At 39.4% G+C, this 18,229-nt stretch overlaps 1 protein-coding gene across 13 annotated transcripts in view; it reads right to left on the minus strand.

Moving 5' to 3' along the window:
- The window catches only part of MAP7 (microtubule associated protein 7), a 113,678-nt gene that overhangs the window by 5,420 nt on the left and 90,029 nt on the right, over nucleotides 1–18,229 (minus strand). For 9 of the 13 annotated variants that reach the window (XM_062639658.1, XM_062639657.1, XM_062639659.1 and 6 more), the window contains 9 exons: nucleotides 15,337–15,485; nucleotides 12,596–12,711; nucleotides 11,909–12,189; nucleotides 8,141–8,324; nucleotides 6,025–6,220; nucleotides 4,369–4,470; nucleotides 4,044–4,094; nucleotides 3,889–3,946; nucleotides 1,398–1,536 (listed from right to left, as the gene is read on the minus strand). In XM_062639658.1, coding sequence (XP_062495642.1) covers nucleotides 1,398–1,536; nucleotides 3,889–3,946; nucleotides 4,044–4,094; nucleotides 4,369–4,470; nucleotides 6,025–6,220; nucleotides 8,141–8,324; nucleotides 11,909–12,189; nucleotides 12,596–12,711; nucleotides 15,337–15,485 — 1,276 coding nt within the window. The remainder of the gene's footprint in view (nucleotides 1–1,397; nucleotides 1,537–3,888; nucleotides 3,947–4,043; nucleotides 4,095–4,368; nucleotides 4,471–6,024; nucleotides 6,221–8,140; nucleotides 8,325–11,908; nucleotides 12,190–12,595; nucleotides 12,712–15,336; nucleotides 15,486–18,229) is intronic. The other 4 variants (XM_062639662.1, XM_062639655.1, XM_062639656.1 and 1 more) reach the window with 3 other exon arrangements.

Raw genomic sequence — 18,229 nt, forward strand, 5'->3', positions numbered from 1 at the left:
ACCACAGCACATGAGATGTGCTAGCAGTGGTGTTGGCATCTGTGACCCTTAACATGAGATAAAAATCTGTGCTGCTGTGTATTCCTTATAACAGCTTTTCAAGCTAGCTGGGCTAAGTTTACACTGGCATGCTATCAAATGCTTCAGCCTTCACCTTCCCAGTCAACATGGATGTACCTCTAAAGAGTCCCTCCACACTCCAACCTAGCATACCAGCTTCCCCTTCCACAGCCTGATACACACTTCCACTTGTGTTGCTGTTCCTCAACCTCATTTATTCATTCTTCCCTTTTGGCCATTCTGAGGTTCCCTCCCTGGATTATAATGCTACAGGACAGCATTTACTAGTGTGGCACTTTTATATTACAAACATCAAGGTGCATGTAAGGCTGGGAGTGATTAACATTTAATAGCTGCCCAAGACAATTATGAGGCGGCTCTGTGCATCTTATCCAATGCAGCTCAGTGCTCAGTGTCACTGACAGAACTTCTGTCAGCAGGAGCACCCTTGTCAGCCTGACAGCAGGCTAAGATCCCCCAGGCATACTGAGGGAGCAAGAGAGGGCAAATTCCTCCTTCAATTAGTGCCAATCACACCCTAAAGCATACTGTCCATTACAGACAGTGAGATGGCTTCTCACATTCAAGTTTTTATGCACTACCTGCATAAAACATGAAAGGACTAAGGGATTATTTGTCTTTCTGCATTCTGAGAATTGAAATAACTGACAGCTCATGCTTACGCAACAGATTTCACGCAGTTCACCACTGAAGTTTCAAACATTTCAACAATTTCTCAAAGTCTGAGTGACTTGTTTCATGGCTACAGAGAGATCCTGGTGTTAAATGTTTGCTCCTAAATTCCCCTTATAGAGGACAAAGGGGTTTTTTAAAGGCAAATCCAACATGAGTAGTTCTGTATCTCACATGAGGGACTTTTGCTCAGTAAGCAAAACTTGCTAATACTTCAAGCAGTTCAGAAATTGAAACATCTAGGCTGAAAGCACAATGTTCATTATTCCTACCAAGAAAACCAGCACTGCAAATACAGAGTTTTTATGAAGCTGAATTCATGGAAAGGAACAGAAAAAAATTTCCCTTTCCATTAAGTTTAAATTTATGTAAAAATTGCTGGAAAACAACACTTTTTCCAGATGTCCATTGCAAAGAATGTGCTGTATTTTCACAAAACTCTTCCCTATCAGTTGGCAAAAATAGGTTACTGCTAAGTGAAAGATGATAAAGGTCTTTTATGTGTTCAGAAACAGATAAACACGAAACAAGGCTGATTGAACAGCTGTCTCATTTACTTAATGAATATATGGATCTCAAAATAATTTATCACTTTAGTAACCCTCATGCTCTAGCCATCCTCCAAAACTTCACAGTGTTCTTACCTGTCCATATTTATGGAGGGTTGATGTGAGACGATCACATGTGTGCAGGTGACTGGTTTCCCGTTGTGGGGAGACGTCATTCCATGCTGAAGCTGAGGACCTCCTGCAGGTTCTGAGGGAGATGCAGGACTTGTTATGACTAGAGAAAGACCACCATCATTTACCTGCAGATTAGGCTAAAACACTTCCTACAGAAGACAGCACAGTCAAGGCAAGCTACAGATTAAAAATAGAGTTCTTCTCCTTCTCCCACCCTGCCTCCTTTGTCAAGCTTTTTGGCACACATGCCCTCTCTTTCAGGTCCAAAGTAAATGCCACAGATTTCAAAGCTGTAGTTTAACAGACAAGAATAAACATTTTACAACAATACACACAATTCCAACAGGCAAGCCAGTGGTCAATTGATATCTGATATTATGCTGGCACTTTTCAAGCAGCAACAGAAAATAGAACACTGGGAAATCACCAGTTTCATACTCTGGTATTTCTTGGTTCCTGTGTTGATCTCTGACTGTAGCCCAAAAGGAAATCAAGAGGAAATAAAATCTCCATGGAAAGGATACTTCTTTCAACAAGTACCAAATCACTACTATAAAATGTTGTAGAGAGTAACAAAAAAGAGACTATCTTTGTGCCTCATAGAGACACCACATGACAGATGTTACTGGCCTGCCTCAGGATGTTCTTCTGAAGTACAACTACAAGCTTCTTCATTGTATATAATTGTTTACAGCCACACTAATTCACATGCAAGTCAGTAAAAGGAAGTAATTGCACCCCATCCATACTATCACCTGTTACAATAGTTGCAAGAACAATTTAATATTCATAGGCTTAGACACATTTGGTTACCCAAAACCTCCTCTGGTAAGCCACTTCTTCAGCTGCTCTGTTTTGCTATGCTTTAAAATCTTGGGCTGAAATCTTCTATACCAAATGTTTTAGTATGAACTTTGGCAAGTTTTTGTAAGGAGAATATCAGAAATACAGGTTTTGGTGCTTCTACAGTGTAATAAGAAGAAAATACATTGGAATTAACATTAAAAAGAAAAGGCAGAAGAAACTTGCTCTGCTTTAGAAACACAGAGCTAGCTCCTATTTTGAAGCAGATGCCAAACAAATGACAAAAAGGTGATGGATTTTGTTTCCTTGTGCAATTCAGCCATTCACGTAATGGCCTCTTCAGGTTTTGCCAAACAGTAGAACTAAAACCATACTTTGGGGGGGGGGGAATCATCACCATTTTTGTACGATCAGAAGTCTCTTAGTGCATAGTGTGAAAAGTTAATTGGCAGAAATATCTCTATTAATACCTACCTTTGACTCAATAGCATATCTAGGTAAAGCAAAGCCAAACAGTAGAGCAGCCCTGAGGGTGAGGGCAGTTTTCTCTTTATTCAGTCATTCAAGGACTCCAGACTTCCCTCAGGCCTGGGGAAATGGAGGTCCAAACTCTCCTATGCCTTAGGAAACTGGCTACTTCTCCTTCTGGAGGGAAAGCATTAGCCACAGGCTACAGAGCCATGTATAGCTTCAAGGAACACTTAAATGGTTTATAGCACCTTCTCTCCCTCAGTCCCCCATCCCTCCCAAGATAATATGTAAACAAATAACTCCCAAACACACATAATGAAATCTGTGCCAAAATGTTCCCTGGCAGTGCTAAATAAGTGTTCACTTTTAACATCTAGAAAAAAGTTGTACGTCAGCCAGTGCTGTTATCCGTCTTCCCTGTTACTCAACTCAAATACAAAGAAGGCTGATGTCATTTAATATGTTCTGTGACAATGGGATAAGCCATTTGATAGCTTGACTTCAGCATCTCAAGTAGTGCTAATTCATACTTGGTAATTGTTGAATATGAGCTACATTTTTTTTCCTCTATTGTAAATATTAAAGTCTTATGAAAAACTTTACCTAAAAGGACCAGTGAAAAAAAGATGGAACAGAAGGAAAGACTAAGAATGCAGGTGTGAGAGAAAGACTAAGCTTTTGTAGGAGCTGAATTTTGGGGAAGTGGGGGTCGGGAATAAATTAAGACCAAGTGAATAAGGCAGCAGGTATGGACAAAAGTCACAGGGAGATGTTTAGAATAACAAACAATTTGTTTTGATGACTGAGAAGAAATAATCCTTTAAGAAAATTGAGTAAGTCTGCAACGACTACATGTGTAGCACTATATATGTGTCCAACTATTCTGTGATCAAAAACAGAAGATAGTTTACTTCTTTTCACTTCATAAATAAACTCAGTAGGCAACTTGCTCTTGTTAAACACCGATGTGACAAAGTTGTTAAAACAGCTGACTCATTTAGTAAAGGCTAACTACCCATACAGAAAGGCTAAATGATGTTTGCAAAGATTTCAGTTCTAGTCCTCTCAGTTTTCTTTTCTGCAATTACTGTGACAAGTTTCAGAACTGTATCTCAAATCATTGTGCTTAGAGGCATTTATTCACCTGTTGTGCTCAGGGCGCAGTTAAACACAATACCTGTTTCTCCAGTAATATTTGCCTTTGATATATGTCCATTTTGGTGGTCACTGGTTTTCTACAAAGGAAGCACAGTTTTGCAAATTAAAAAATGGCACTGGGGAAAAGAAGTGAAATGTGTCCAATGTTTACCTGTGTTAAGTAGCAGCACTGACCTTATCTCCTGCTTCTACACGCCTAGTTCTCTTCATGATCTCCTCAAGCCTCTACAATGAAACGTAAAGGGGTAAAATTACGTTCACTGTCATTAATTCAAAAATCTCTCTCCCAAACCACAACTGCTTGTTGCACCTGTTTACTGCAAAAAAGATGAATTATTTATGTTGGTGATATTCCATTCCCATTCACATCAGACTATGCAGATAAGGACTGAAGCTTTTCTAACAGCACATTTCTACCATGGATAACTTTCCAGAGCTGTGGTGGAAACAAACTGCTAAGGCAAAACGAATTACAGTTTCTCTGCATGTACTGAGTTACCTTCTTCCTTTCCAAGCGCTCCTGCTCTTCTCTTTGGAAATGCTTTTCACGTTCTAATCGAATACGCTCTGCCTCTTCCCGTAGGCGAGCTTCTTCTTCTTTCTGAGTTGATGGGGAAAGAAAAAGTAGTAAGGAATAATTCATTATTTAAGGACAGATTTACACTGATATCTGCGTAACTATGCATTTCTACAACCCCCTGAAAAGATACTTTTGGGGTTTGGAAGTTACCAACAATCTTTTCAGACTGAACTGATTAATTTCCATATTTTGCATAGCATTAAGAGATGCATAACATCATATTTAGTTCTGTGCCTGTTCTAGGGCACGTGCATGAAATCACACCAAATGACAAATAAAGAATAAATTTCTAACCTTCAGCATCAAAACAGAAGCCAGGAAAGTATTAGATTCATGTTTTGAGTGGTGGATGTTTTTGAGAGGCAACCAAAAGCAGTAGAATGTTTTATTTGACCAACAGAGTCATCATTTAATGACACAAAGGAGTAACAGTCACAGAAACATTAGCACAAGCTTTCCATTCCTGCTCTTCTGAATTAAATGCAAAACTCATCTGGAATATACTGTAGAGAGGCCTTGCTCCCTAACAATAACAGTGGTGTATGATGGAACTACTGCAACAGTTCATTTGTAAAGGCTGTAACATGCAGAAAACTTGGCCATACACAATTTCTGAGTGCTAAACCATGGATGTAAGTCAGTTTTGCATTTCAAAGAAAGCAGCATACATCTGAAAAAGTGAACTGCAGTTTCTAAGTTATAATCACTAACACAATTCTTTAAACATTTATTTTCAGAAGCATACATTTAATGACATACCATAAGAAAAACATAATGTTTATGAGGCAGACTGAAGTGCTGAATTCTGGGGGAGGAGAAAGCACACACAAAAAGTAAAGGCACATGCAAAAAAAGAATCCAGAATACTTACCACAGCCTCTCCTGAAGTTGGCAAACCAACATTATGCCCATCAAAAATGAGAGCACTCGAAAAATTGTATTTTGATTTGTTTACTCTCATATCTGTTGAGTAGCTGTTCTGATTTCAGGAGGACTGTGTGAGCCTTGATTAAAGTCATCAAAACCTATGCCTTCTCCAACACTCTAAATAGTCATCTTCGCATCTAGACTTTCTATAACTGTGTGGACAAATTGTTCTCTGGTATAACACCATTCATTAAAATCCTCTGATACAACTGCATTGATTTATTTGTCACAATTTATCAGGAATAGGAAAGGATTTTTTTGTAAGTAAATAAATTCTACAGGGAAAAAAAAAAAAAAATAACCCACCATCAAAATAACAAAAAATCCCCCAAAACAAACAAAAAAAACCCAAAACCAAACCAAAACAAAAAAACCAACAAAACTACAAAACACAAACAAAAGCCAAAACAACAAAAACCCCAACACCACCAAAACAAAAACTCAACTCCCTACCATGTTTTTGTCAAGAAGAAATATCTTTACTCTTTGAATGACTATAAGGAATGAACTCTGACCCAAAACTATTCACTTTTTATATAGCGTTCAAATTTTAGATAATCCTCTAATCTAGGTGCTGCATAAGAGGTGTTGCCTCATCCACTTCACTGCCAACCAGACTGGCAGGGAAGTTCCAGTAGGTAAGCATACTTGTTTCTGAATGCGCTCCATCTCCTCTTTCTCCTTTTGTTCTCTCTCCTCTGCCTGTCTGCGCAGCCGTTCTTCCTTTTGCCGTTCCTCCTCTGCATCCCTCCGTTTCTTTTCTGCTTCCTGTCTGCGAGCCTCTTCCTCTTCTCGGCGAGCTCTCTCTTCTGCTATCCTCTGTGACAGCTCCTCCTTCTTTTGCCTGCAATTGTGAAACAAGCATAAGAAAATTAAGTGAAAAAAGGAGGAAAAAACCCCCAACCACCATATTCCTGACCCAAGACACTAGCACTGCAGAACAGCTGTATGAAGGTTGCACTGCTGTCTCATTCATAAGTTGTCTGCTCTGCTTCCAGAAGGGGCCAAAGCTGAACCTCTATGGAACAAAAAAAACTTCGCAAGGCAATACCAATACTTCAGCACATGTTTCCACTAATCTATGACTCACATACTCTCTGAATCGGAACCGGTATCATCAACTTTAATACATCTCGCAAAGCATTTCATTCTTAGTTTTTTTCATCGTATTTTGAAATAGTGTACATTTTTGGCACCCATCTTATCTTGTAGCAATTTTTAAATTTAAAAAAGTTGTCTTAAAAAAGTATCTAATTCTTCTGATTTTTGAACACTGCCTCTTAACCTCACTTAATGCCCCCTCATCCTTGCATTATGGGACTCAATAACTTTCCCCATTCACCTTTGATGCTACCCAAATTATTTATGACTTTGTAGCCTATCATATCCTCAGAAGTAGAGCACAGATGAGTCGTGCCAGCTGAAGAATCCTCACTTGTTTAGTAGATTTTCATATAGGAGCTGTTCTATACTTGTGATCTTCCTTAATGTCTGTCGGCACTTATTTTCCTAGTTTTTTTATTGATTTTACTATCTCAAAAAAACATAAACTTCAACATTCAAGAGGCAGATTCACCTTAGATAGTTCAGAATGACATTTTCATCTTGTTCTCCTTTTCTATTAATTTGTAGGCATCTCATTTGCAACAGTTCATTTATTTTGTTGACTATGACTCACTTGATACTTCCATATACTCAACTTCAAACAAGATCACTTCCCTCAGAAATAATCAGCCCAGCGACCACCACCACCTGAATTAAGTTGGGATAATTTACATATACACATTCCTTTATGCTTCACAGTATTGCAATCCAGCTTCTATTTTGTATCTCAGCAATGTAAGATATGTCTGAAACTCTGCATAACTGCTTTATCTCACCAAAGATGAGCAATATCTCATTGGCCACAACTTCCTTCAAGTTAATTTATGAAGGCACTGCAAAGAGACTGAAAACTCCTTTCCCTGTGAAAGCTGATTATTCTTTACCTTTGGTTTTCCATCTTTCAGTCTTAGTATTTACTCACCGTATTACTCTTATGCAGCTTGTTTTCTTTAAAAGCCTTTTTGAGAGGGACCATGTTGTAAGCCTTTTGGAAAGCCAGGCTATTTAAACTGGCTCTGCCTTGTTCCTGTGTTCAGCAATGTTGTTGTTAAAGAACACAATCGAATTCCAGATGCATGGCATCCCTCTAAAAAGGCACTCAACTTGTGTCACAGCCACAGCCATAAGTATACAGAGCTACTCGTTTCCTAGTAGAAAGTGAGACACAACATCTATTACCCTCCAAAACTGTTAGGGGGATGCCTTGATTTTAAACAAGAAAAAAAAAAAAGATGTTTAAAGAGACAGCTGTTGGACACCAAAACACCCCCCATGGTGGAGATCTTACAATTCAAATTAAGAGACGTGCCAATCACAAAACTGGAAACAGCTGTACAGAGTTCTCCAGCTGTAATAGACAAGTATAGTTTTGCTAATCTCTGAGGAAACAATGAATCACTACAGCAAGGATCTGCTTTCTCCTCCTGTCCTATTTTAAAGCACTATTTGGGATAAGTTTTAACCTTACAGATCTGCTTAGCTATATATATTGCAACTATAAAAAAATCCCAACAGGAAAATCATTTCCAGCGAGGAACTCATGCCTCCTGCACTTCAATACTGTGCTTCATATAGCACAGAGTAACAACAGAATATACACAAGAAGCTGCTAGGAGGCTGCTAAAAACAGATCTTCTCCATTGCAGAGGTCTATAATCACCTTTCAAGCTCTTCTCTCTCTCTCCTCTCTTGCTCCTCCCGTTCCCGCTGCTCACGGGCAAGGCGCCTCTTCTCAGTCAGCAGCCTTGTTGCTTCTTCAGGGTCAGTTGTACCTGCAGAGGTCTTTGTCAGGGCTGCAGGTGGAGAAAGAGCTGGCGGAGCAGGAGGAAGTGATGAGCTGGCTGCTAAAACAGATGGAAGGAAAACTAGTTTGTACAGACACAATAAACAAGATGACACTCTCTTGAAAGGAACAAAAAATAGATTCAAATACTTCGTAAGGTGTTTCCAAGCTTATGTGGTTTTATAAATAATTCAGAGATGGAAGACATTTCTAGGTGCTAGGGATTTATATTCCTTCAGGGAAGTTTGATTTTACAGGATATGAAAAAGCTGCTGCAGTTGAAAGGTTAAGCCAACTTTTCTGTCAGAAGAATAAATGTTGATGGATGCTCATCAGGAGTTATGCTGACTCAGCAAGTCCCTACCATAGCATGTCTTAGGTTTGCCCAAAACTATCTACAAAGCAGAAATGAAATGAAACATTGTGGCATTATATTTTCTTCTGTCTGGTAGTCTATATCTGAAGAGCACAGCCAGACTTTTGGCGGTAGGCCAGTCACTTTTGGAGAGTTGGTGATTTCAAATATCAGCTGTCTGAAGTGATCTGCAATAAGGGTAGAACACAAGATACCATAAATTCTGCAATTACTAACATGAGGCAACTTGTGGGACCAGAGCACAGCTTCTCAACAAGCTTTGCCACTATTGGTGAACTATGGCTTATGTTCAGATCTCAATAGTGTCTTCAGATAAATTCTGTGTCCACGAGTAGCTGGTTAGAGAAGGTGTTACAGGCTTTTCCTCAAGTAAAACACTAGTTCATGTTTCTGGAAGTTTGCCTGGCATTCCTTGCACAGCTAGAGCATGCCTCAGCTGTACTTTTTCTCTAGAGGCCAAGAACCATCACCAACCCACAAGCTAACTGAAGGAAGCATTGCCAGGGTAATCACATCTAGTAACAGATAAACATGGACAGGGAAGACTTCAAACGGCAAACGGAATCAGATTCCAGTCCTGGGAAGATATATGTAGAATAAGTCATCAGGAACAGCCAGGAGATTATTTAAATCTCCATTTCTAATCACTCACCTCACTAAACTTCCAAGAGGGGTTTCCTCCCCAGTTTCACGTTCCTATGCCTTGTCATGTATACAAACACAAATTCAACTGCTTTCTCTGTGCTGAATGCTCACACCTGCTGACCTCTCTCCTCTCTTCTTCTGCCAACTAAAAACTATGCAGGCCTTTCTATAACTGCTTCAGGGCTTTCGCCTTGAACTCAAATGATACATGTACACCAGTAATCTAAAGAGTTAGAGCTGTTCTCTAGCCCTGAGGTGAGCTGGCACAGTTTAGCCTCAGCCAGAGCACTACTCTCTCATATGACCAAAACAGGTATTCAGTCCACCCCGAGCGAACAGTTCAGGTCTGGGCTAACCTCCAAGATGTAGCTAGGAACTCAGAAAATTCTGGCATGGTCAAATATAAAAAGGCAGGTAATTTGATCACTTTAAAACCTGGGACCCCTTTAGAGCTATGCTCTTAGAAGCCCTGGGGATGGAAGGTAAGAAAATGTGGGGCTTTAATTACAACCTCAATCAGAAACATACCAGACAGCCTTTGTAATAGTTAAATAGTATAAATGACAGAGTTCCTACAACTCAGCCCTTTGTAATTTGCTAACATGGACCAAGGTAGGGCTGTCTCTCCTGAAGGCAGCACAGTTTTGTGCTGCTTAGGGCTCACTTCTTGCCTCAGGTGCTGAAGCTGGCAGCATAACAAGTAGCCCATTTAATGCACCTCTGCCCTGCTTTCAGAAAAGATGACAACAGCTTGCACAGGCACACCCAAAATACCTTTGAAACTTCATTGTCATTAGTAAAATCATGTGATATTTGCCTGCAAAAGTCTGAATAGCTCTGTCAGTGATCAACACCTGCTGATCTCCAGGCATCTGTGACTATACAGCTAGCAGGTAGCTGAGCTAGGCAGGCTAAAGACCAGTGCAGGTAATTGGCAGATTTCACCTATGCTCACCTGCAGCACACACCAAGGAGTATCAGCAGTGTCTGTCCAGCCCCAGATGCTGCACTTGCCCCTCTCTAGATTCTTACATTCAACCAGTAGCTATGTTTTGGCAGCTTGAGCCTCCATCTGCAGTACAAAGCCTGTCCACTCTAACCTCACATGTAAAAGGCCTCAATCTTTGGTCCCAAGCATCACTTCTTTCAGCTTTGGCAAAAAGCACCCAATTTGAAGTGCTGCTCACCATTTTTTACTATAGTATCCTTCTCTTTTGGCCCTCTCCACTACCCGTTTATTTTTGTTTGTTTGTTGTTTTTTTTTTTTTTTGCTGTGAATGCAAACTACTTCATTTTTTATTATCTTTACCACACATAACCTATCTCCATACTAAGTGATCTTGTCAGAAACTCAGATATTGACTGAGTGCAAAAAAGTCAAGCCTTTCTTCCTTCTGAGCTAAACTGCCAAACAAGTATGGCTGTGCTTTTCTGGTCTGCACTTCGCAGTTCCTTGGGGACCTACAACTTGTGAACATTTGCAAAGTTATCTCAGTGGTATCCCTGAAATCCTTTTTAAAAAGGAGGTTTCTCATTAAAAAACAGGCCAAAGTTATCATCAGAACAGTGAAACCCCATGCTAATATGGCAATTATATCTTCTTTACATGCCATGCCCATGACTAACAGTTGCATCAATTTATTACTGTAAATCTCTTAGGTTCATTACGTGGCAGGGATTGGGTGTCAGACTGCAACTACTGTAACAGAACTTGTTAGAACAAAAAAAAAAAAAATACAATTGCATCAGGTCTTATTACAGAAGAAGAACCCCCAACTACAAATCATGCAGTTAAATGCAGAATTATTAATGCTTGAAACTGTTTTCTTAAGGACAATCACAGGGGAATCTACGAATTTTAAATTCAGAATCTTAAGTCACAATAGTCATTTTATTGCATCTGCAAGACAGACAGTTTATGTTGTACTTACAATGGGTTAAGATGTGTGCTAGAACAAAACTACACTTCGTTTTCATATTTACCTTTTGCTCTTCCTACATTTTAGAAGCGTTATTTTATTTTGTGTGTACATCCTTTTCTGCCTTGCTGCTTTTCAGGGTTGGTGTGGGGTTCTTTTGTTTGTCTTTTCTTTAACAACTCATTTTCCCTGAAAAATTCTGCTTGTTCTTCTCTACTCTTCCTCTTGGTACCCCTCCTCTGCATTCCACTTTATCCCGCTAATCTGTCCCATGGTGTGGTACTCTTGAAAGATCACAGGTAAGCTGGTGGTGTTATCGGTACAACTGTGCTGAGTGTCTAGCACAGGTGGACATTTTCACTGCTCACACTATGTTATGTAATGGCTTCCTGTCTTCAGATCACTATTATTCTACTTCAGTAGTATTGAAAAGAAGCAGTGTCATGATCTGAGGGACAAAATCCCAGTCCAAAAAGGCAGAGAAGAGGGCTGGGAATTCACACTGCGCATGTTGTTTCTACTTTTACAAACAGGAGAGCTTCAACCTGTTTACAGATTTCTCAATGAACACACATCTGTAGGAATATTCTGAAGAACTTAGATTAATTTTTGATAGAAAACTACTGAAAGCTACATCATTTCAGAGAGAGGAAGAACATAGTAGACTCTAGATATTCCTTAACCTAAAGGAGGATCTATTCTTACCTTGAGGGAGCTCTGCCTGGACAGCAAGTTCTTCTCGACTTGCAGCTTCTCCAGTACCTGCAGAAGCTCCTTTACTGTCTTCTGTCCTCTCCTCATTGGCCTTTTCAGCCTCCTTTTCTGATCTTTTTTTCTCACTCTCTGGCTTGACCTCTTTTTTGACTGGCCGGATGTTGCCAGGAGAAGGAGGACGTGCCTGAGCAGAGGAAACTCTGGAGGAACCAGGTGGGGAATTTATCTGCTTGGGTGTGCCAGGCAAAAAAGGCAAAGACTTTGATGCATGCCTGTGTAACCAAAGAGCAATAATCACCATCATGCATGCTCTGCTGGACACCACCTACACATCCCTTCTACAACTACAATGGCTAAAAGTAGAACAGCATCTCTATTTCTTTGCTATCAAGCAGGATTCCTGGAGAATCTCACTACTTTCATGCAAAATGCTTCTCTTTGCAACTCTCCACATGTGTGATCACCAAGCCCAGCCAGGAGGGAAGAAATCAGTATCTTCCTCCTCCTTCCCTTTCCTCAGAGCAGTAGTAATATTTTTCTAAAAGCAGAACTCTTTCCTTTGATGCAGAGAGAAAACATCTACATCACCAAATAAGTTTGCACTATTTCACATTTAATTAACAGAACGATCAAAGCTGCCTATAGCTCAACCTCCAGCTAGGCGTGTACTTGGCTTACCAAACTGGAGAGGGAGCTGGTGATCTAGCTTTGGGGTTGGAAGAAAAATGACCTCCTTTAAAGCTGGCTGAGAAGCTGGATGACAAATGGTCTCTCTCTTTTTCTTTTTTGTCAGTCTATAGTTCAGCAAACAAAAAGACAAAAGTCAAGCCAGAGTTCACATGAATAACGAAAGCAAAGCAAACTCAGTTAAGGATGAGGGGATGGGGGGGGGGGGGCTGAGAAAAAGCAGTGCTGAGTCAGTAGTTTCTACAGCCGGTTTAACAAATTCATTAATACAGACCCTGTAATTTGTCACCATCTTTAACAGTAAATATGCATTTGACAACAAGAATCCTTCTTAATCATGTTCTCTACTGTCCTAAGGCATAATAGCTAATTTGCAGAGGCTTATTTTCTAACAGGCAAAAAATTACCTTTTAAGGTTTGATCTTTGCTGATTGTCACAGAGTACCTTCCACTACTTCCCATAATTCCAGGATTTCACTTGAAGAAAGAGAAAAACACACCCCCACACACCCCCAGACTCACACTTAGTCACAGCCCATATATAGCACAAGGGTTTTGCTTTCATACTCCTATGCGAACACTACAGACTCAAAGCCCTCAAACATAGAATCATGGAATAGTTAGATGGTACAACATTTACCCTGTTCTTTTTCTTCTTGGATGATTTCACGCCACATACTTTTCTTGCCATTGATTCTTACACATGGTAGCAATTTCCTCATTTTCCTTTTTTATTTTCCATTTTAGATTTAGGCATCTATATATCTGTTCTAACTATAGATGAAAAACTGGAGGTTTTTGGAATAATCAGCTCAGACTCAGGAGTCTGAGAGGTGGGAATACTGGAGAGGTCACTGAGCTGCGAGTCAGCCAACATAATGCAGAGAGGCTGCTGGTCACCACCTTGGCTGGGCCTTAAGCACAACCCCTGCAGCATGTGCACCAGACTGCTTTAGAGCCTCACTAGCGGAGAGCTCTGCCATGCTCATCTCCTGAACTGAAAACCAGGTTATCAACTGGAAAAGAAGGACTGAAAAAAACTTCACGAGTGCATGCATACTTGGTTTATATTCCTCAATCCAAGAGGGTTTTTTTGACCATCATGTTTACAATTAAAATTGCCAAAACCACAACTTAGCATTAGCAATAGATGGTCTCAATCCTAAATTCATTACTCAAGCCAGCTCTTTGGCAGTACAATTTACCAGATATCTACTGATTAATATGATAATCATTTGAGTTATCAAAGCATGCAAACCAGAACAAATGCATTAAAACAAACAAGAATTTCGGCCCACTAGCAATAACTCTCTATACTGGATCTACTTTGTTAGTCTCAAAAACAGAGCATCAGAATTTCATTCTTAACCTCAATAAAGTAAAAAACTGAATTTCTACAAAAGTTTATAGAATAAAAGATTCTCCATACCATACAGGCTACTGAAAACAGCAGGTAACTCAGTCCCTTTGTATTAACATTTTCATAATGCATCCTCCACCAGAATGTACTAACCTTTCTTCTTTAAAAACAAAACAAAAAAAAACACAAAACAAAGCAAAAAATCCTCACCACATAACACAAAACTCCCCAAAACTCAAACCACTTGCAAGGAGAAAGAGCCAAGAGGTGTTAAGCTGATAGCTGTGGAGATTGCAATGCACTATACGCATTGCATGTATACTATGAGATTTCTCTACAGATGCATCCCGATGCTATGCCTTAACTTAAAACTTCAATACAATACCATCTGCCTGGAAGATTAAGTACTGGCTGTGATTCATGTGACTTTCATTAACATTGCTTCCATCAAAGATGTCAATAGCAAAACTGCCTCTTTACATTTTGCCCACCAGGCCAAACAAAAACACGAACACGTCTATCATTTGCAGAGATGACTTCACTCTTCTCACACTCTAAACAAACTCAGGCCATAGGGTACAAGGGAAAATATAACTGCTCAGGTTCAGCAAATGAACTGGAGAGGACTGCATCTTGTTGGCTTGGAGCACAGTCAACATGTATTCGGTCTGCCTGTATCACACTGTTCTGACTTTCCCTGCAAGTACACATCATTCATAGTACAGCTAACAAATCATTCAGAATGAACAGGTGATCTGTAGGAAGCCTTGCTTACAAACCAACCTCTTCCTTCTCAATGAGGAAAACTTTGCTAGCTAAACTTTACTAGCTAAAACTTTACTAACTTTTCTCCTAAGAAAGTAAAGCTAAAATGATAGCACTATATGTGCTTATATACGTCAGTGCATGCCTTCTCCCCTTTTTATCCCAGAGGCTCAGCTGAATTTGCTATCAGAAGATAGGAAATTCTACAGGCTTTGTAAAAACAGGTTGCTGGGAAAAACAGGTGGCACTAAGGGAAATGCTGCAACGCCAGGTCAGGCCTTAAAAGGCAGCAAAGAATCCACTTGAGAAAAAGGAACACACACTGTGACTGCCTCTGTGCCTTATGAGAAGCTAAGGCATCCACTCTGCAAACATGGATGTTTGGAAAACACAGATGGTTTTCTACATGGATTCTTTGGTGCACAATCAGGCCACATCACCACATAACATACTATATTTCACTTAAAATCCAGCCAACTATGAAATAAATTGGAAAGGGTGGGGACAGTACAGAGGGGAGGATCAGACTTCATCAAGTATCTTTGCAACTATTCCTGTCCTAACAAGCAATGCAATCAGTGGGTCATAGCATGAGAAACTCACTTACCCCTGCAAGATGCGTTGTTCTCCTACGTCCAACAGCATCAGTAGAGGCATAAAGTTTTGTTCTGTCTCCTGGATTCCTGCAGTTCATGGCCTTGTAGGACAGAGGACTGATGGGGCTGCAAGATGCTGAACGAGGACAAATGGGGATAACTACGGTGTTGGTTGGTTTTGTTATTTATTAATTTTAATTACAGAGCAGCATTGGAGAATTGACAGAGGAAAGCCAGCAGGAACAGAAACAACCGAGAAAGACAGAAAAGAAAGAAGGTATTAATACATAGAGGAATGACTAATTTTCAAGTCAGAACCATCATTTGATACACTAGCTTGGCCACGCATACAGTAATGATACCATTTCAATAGACACTCATGTACTTTTCCATTTGGAAACTAAGTATTTTGAATACATCAAGAAGTATGCCACATAGTAGTAGAAAATAATGATGATTTTCTGTTTTTATACAACTGGTGAAAAAGCAGTGGACACAATGACAGGTCTGACTGGCTTAGTATATACATTGACATGAATTTCAGTTGCATTTGGAATAGAAAACAATCAAACTAAAATCAGAATGCCTGTTAATTGATCTTGGAAGTGGAGGAAAATAAAAGGAGATACACACAAACATCAAAACACATTAAGAATACAAACCAGCTTCACCGAGGACATCAATGAAACTGCTGTCTACAATTTTTAGCAAGTGATGTGTTTTCTTTTTGAAGGCTTCTATTTGAAACCTACCCATTTAAGAACTTTTAATATTCTTTGATAACCCAGAATAACAGTTGATTATACATTTTTCAAAGCAAACTATTTTACACATTACAGAAAGCAGGCTAAAAACAAATGAACTTCGAAATTAATATTTGAGTAACCAGGACAGCAGTTTTCATTGGTTTGCACAAGGACAAAAGACTATTACTAAAAGATCTCCTGCCAGTGACAGATTATCAGATATACGGTGTTCCAATTATACATTCAAAGAAAATTGTAACAGTGCAAAATGTATCATGGGTAAATTTTTGCAGCAATGTAGTCTTGGGCTTTCTCTTAACTGAAGGAGGAGACTAGGAAAAACTACATTGTTATTGCTGAGATTTATTTGTCTGCTCCTGTTTGTCCTTCCTGGTCATTTAATACAGTCTTAGCATTATTATTATTCAGTATGTTACTGGAAGGAAAAGTAGAGCATCTGTATGGAATCTCCCCTATCCCCCTTTAAATAAATAAAAAAAACAAACAAACAAACAAAAAAAACAAAAAAAAACCAAACAAACCAAAAACCCAAACCAAAAAACCCCAAAACAAAAACATAAAACCACCACAAAGCAAGAGAATTACATCCTCAGTTTTCTTGGTAAGCACTCCCAAAATTTCTTGCCTGTAGATCCCTCTCTGAGCACACTTGAAAGAACGCAGTTCCACATACAGTCAATTCTTCAAGTTTTACAACGGTACAGCTGCTGTTACAGGAAGAGCTCATAGACTTAACAGTACCAACACTACAAATTCTCCTGTACTAAGAGATTAACATCATGAATAAAGAGCCCAGGGAGGCTGTGAATGCTCCATCCCTGGCAGTGTTCAAGACCAGGTTGGATGAGGCCTTGGGTGATATGATTTAGCGTAAGGTGTCCCTGCCCATGGCAGGGGGGTTGGAACTAGATGATCTTAAGGTCCTTTCCAACCCTAACTATTCTATGATTCTATGATTCTAAGTGTAACAGCAACAGCACTCATGCTTGCCTTATCATTTATAGGAATTTCTGTTTAATTAGATATTATAAAATGACTGACTTAAAAGAATAAATAAAAATCAAGAAACAAGAAAAGAGGAGCTTTTGTTTGTGAGGATTTTTTTTTTTGTTGAGTGTATCTAATCCAGATAGGAGGAAGTGGCACAACGTATGTTTTAAAACATCTTGTAATTTATTGGTTCCTACATTCTGTGAATCAATTCTCTCACTTGCACACTGATTATCTGAAGTTACCACCAAGGATGATATCGTAAGTATTAAAAGACAACCAGATCATTTTCATTTGTGATGTTGCCAAACAATGCTTCAGGAAGCACTCCCAGGGAATGCTGTACCAACAGGATTACATCTGCTCAGAGGAGCTTGTGGAGAGTTATTTAAAAAACACCTAGGTTTTAGAGGGTTATTTGAAAAAAAGGGCCAAACATACTCTTATGTTGGATGTCCGTAACAGCTCACTTAAAATTTAAGGGCACGAATCCATATTTAATTTGATTTTGATTTTTTTGCATCATAATTTATCTTTACAGCCAAAGGGCAGAGTAATTTTCTAGGGAATAATGACAGGCTGGGATGAGTTGAGTGCTTAGAGTACAGCTGTGAGCCATTACCACCACCTGATCATTAATCTCCAGGAAGCACGCTGCATGAAGGGACTGCAGTTATTGCTCCTAGAGAATAATACCTGGAAAACAATGAGCAGATGGAGTATTCTTCTGGGTGGTACAGTTCCAGTAAGCATAGGGAAGGCATTTCAGGGAATTACCTCATCCTGATAACTGACAAGTGAGTCATTCCTGCAATATTTGCAATATGCTACTCAGTTTAGAGTTTATGGCACAGAACCAACAATAGCAGTCAGAAAAGAAAATCTTCATGCTTGCTTCAGTAAAGTAACCACTTACGAAACTAAGACAATGATTTCCCTAAAAAAAAATAAAAGAGCTGAATTTCCAATATCCTGCTTGGTAAATGACATTAACTATTTATTTTACCAGCTGTTGTTTGTGAAGGGTTAAAAAGAATTCTGTATTTGTCTATTCCACTGCTTGCAGAATATCATCTATGTTTTTGCTCCTGTATTGCAGCCTCATTACTTATAAGAGCTCTTAAGTGAAAGAGTCTTTAATCTTACC

The sequence above is a fragment of the Pezoporus occidentalis genome, unplaced genomic scaffold (assembly GCF_034315485.1).
Source record: "Pezoporus occidentalis ecotype Australia unplaced genomic scaffold, CSIRO_AGI_Poc_V1 ctg61, whole genome shotgun sequence".
Taxonomy (NCBI): Eukaryota; Metazoa; Chordata; class Aves; order Psittaciformes; family Psittacidae; genus Pezoporus; species Pezoporus occidentalis.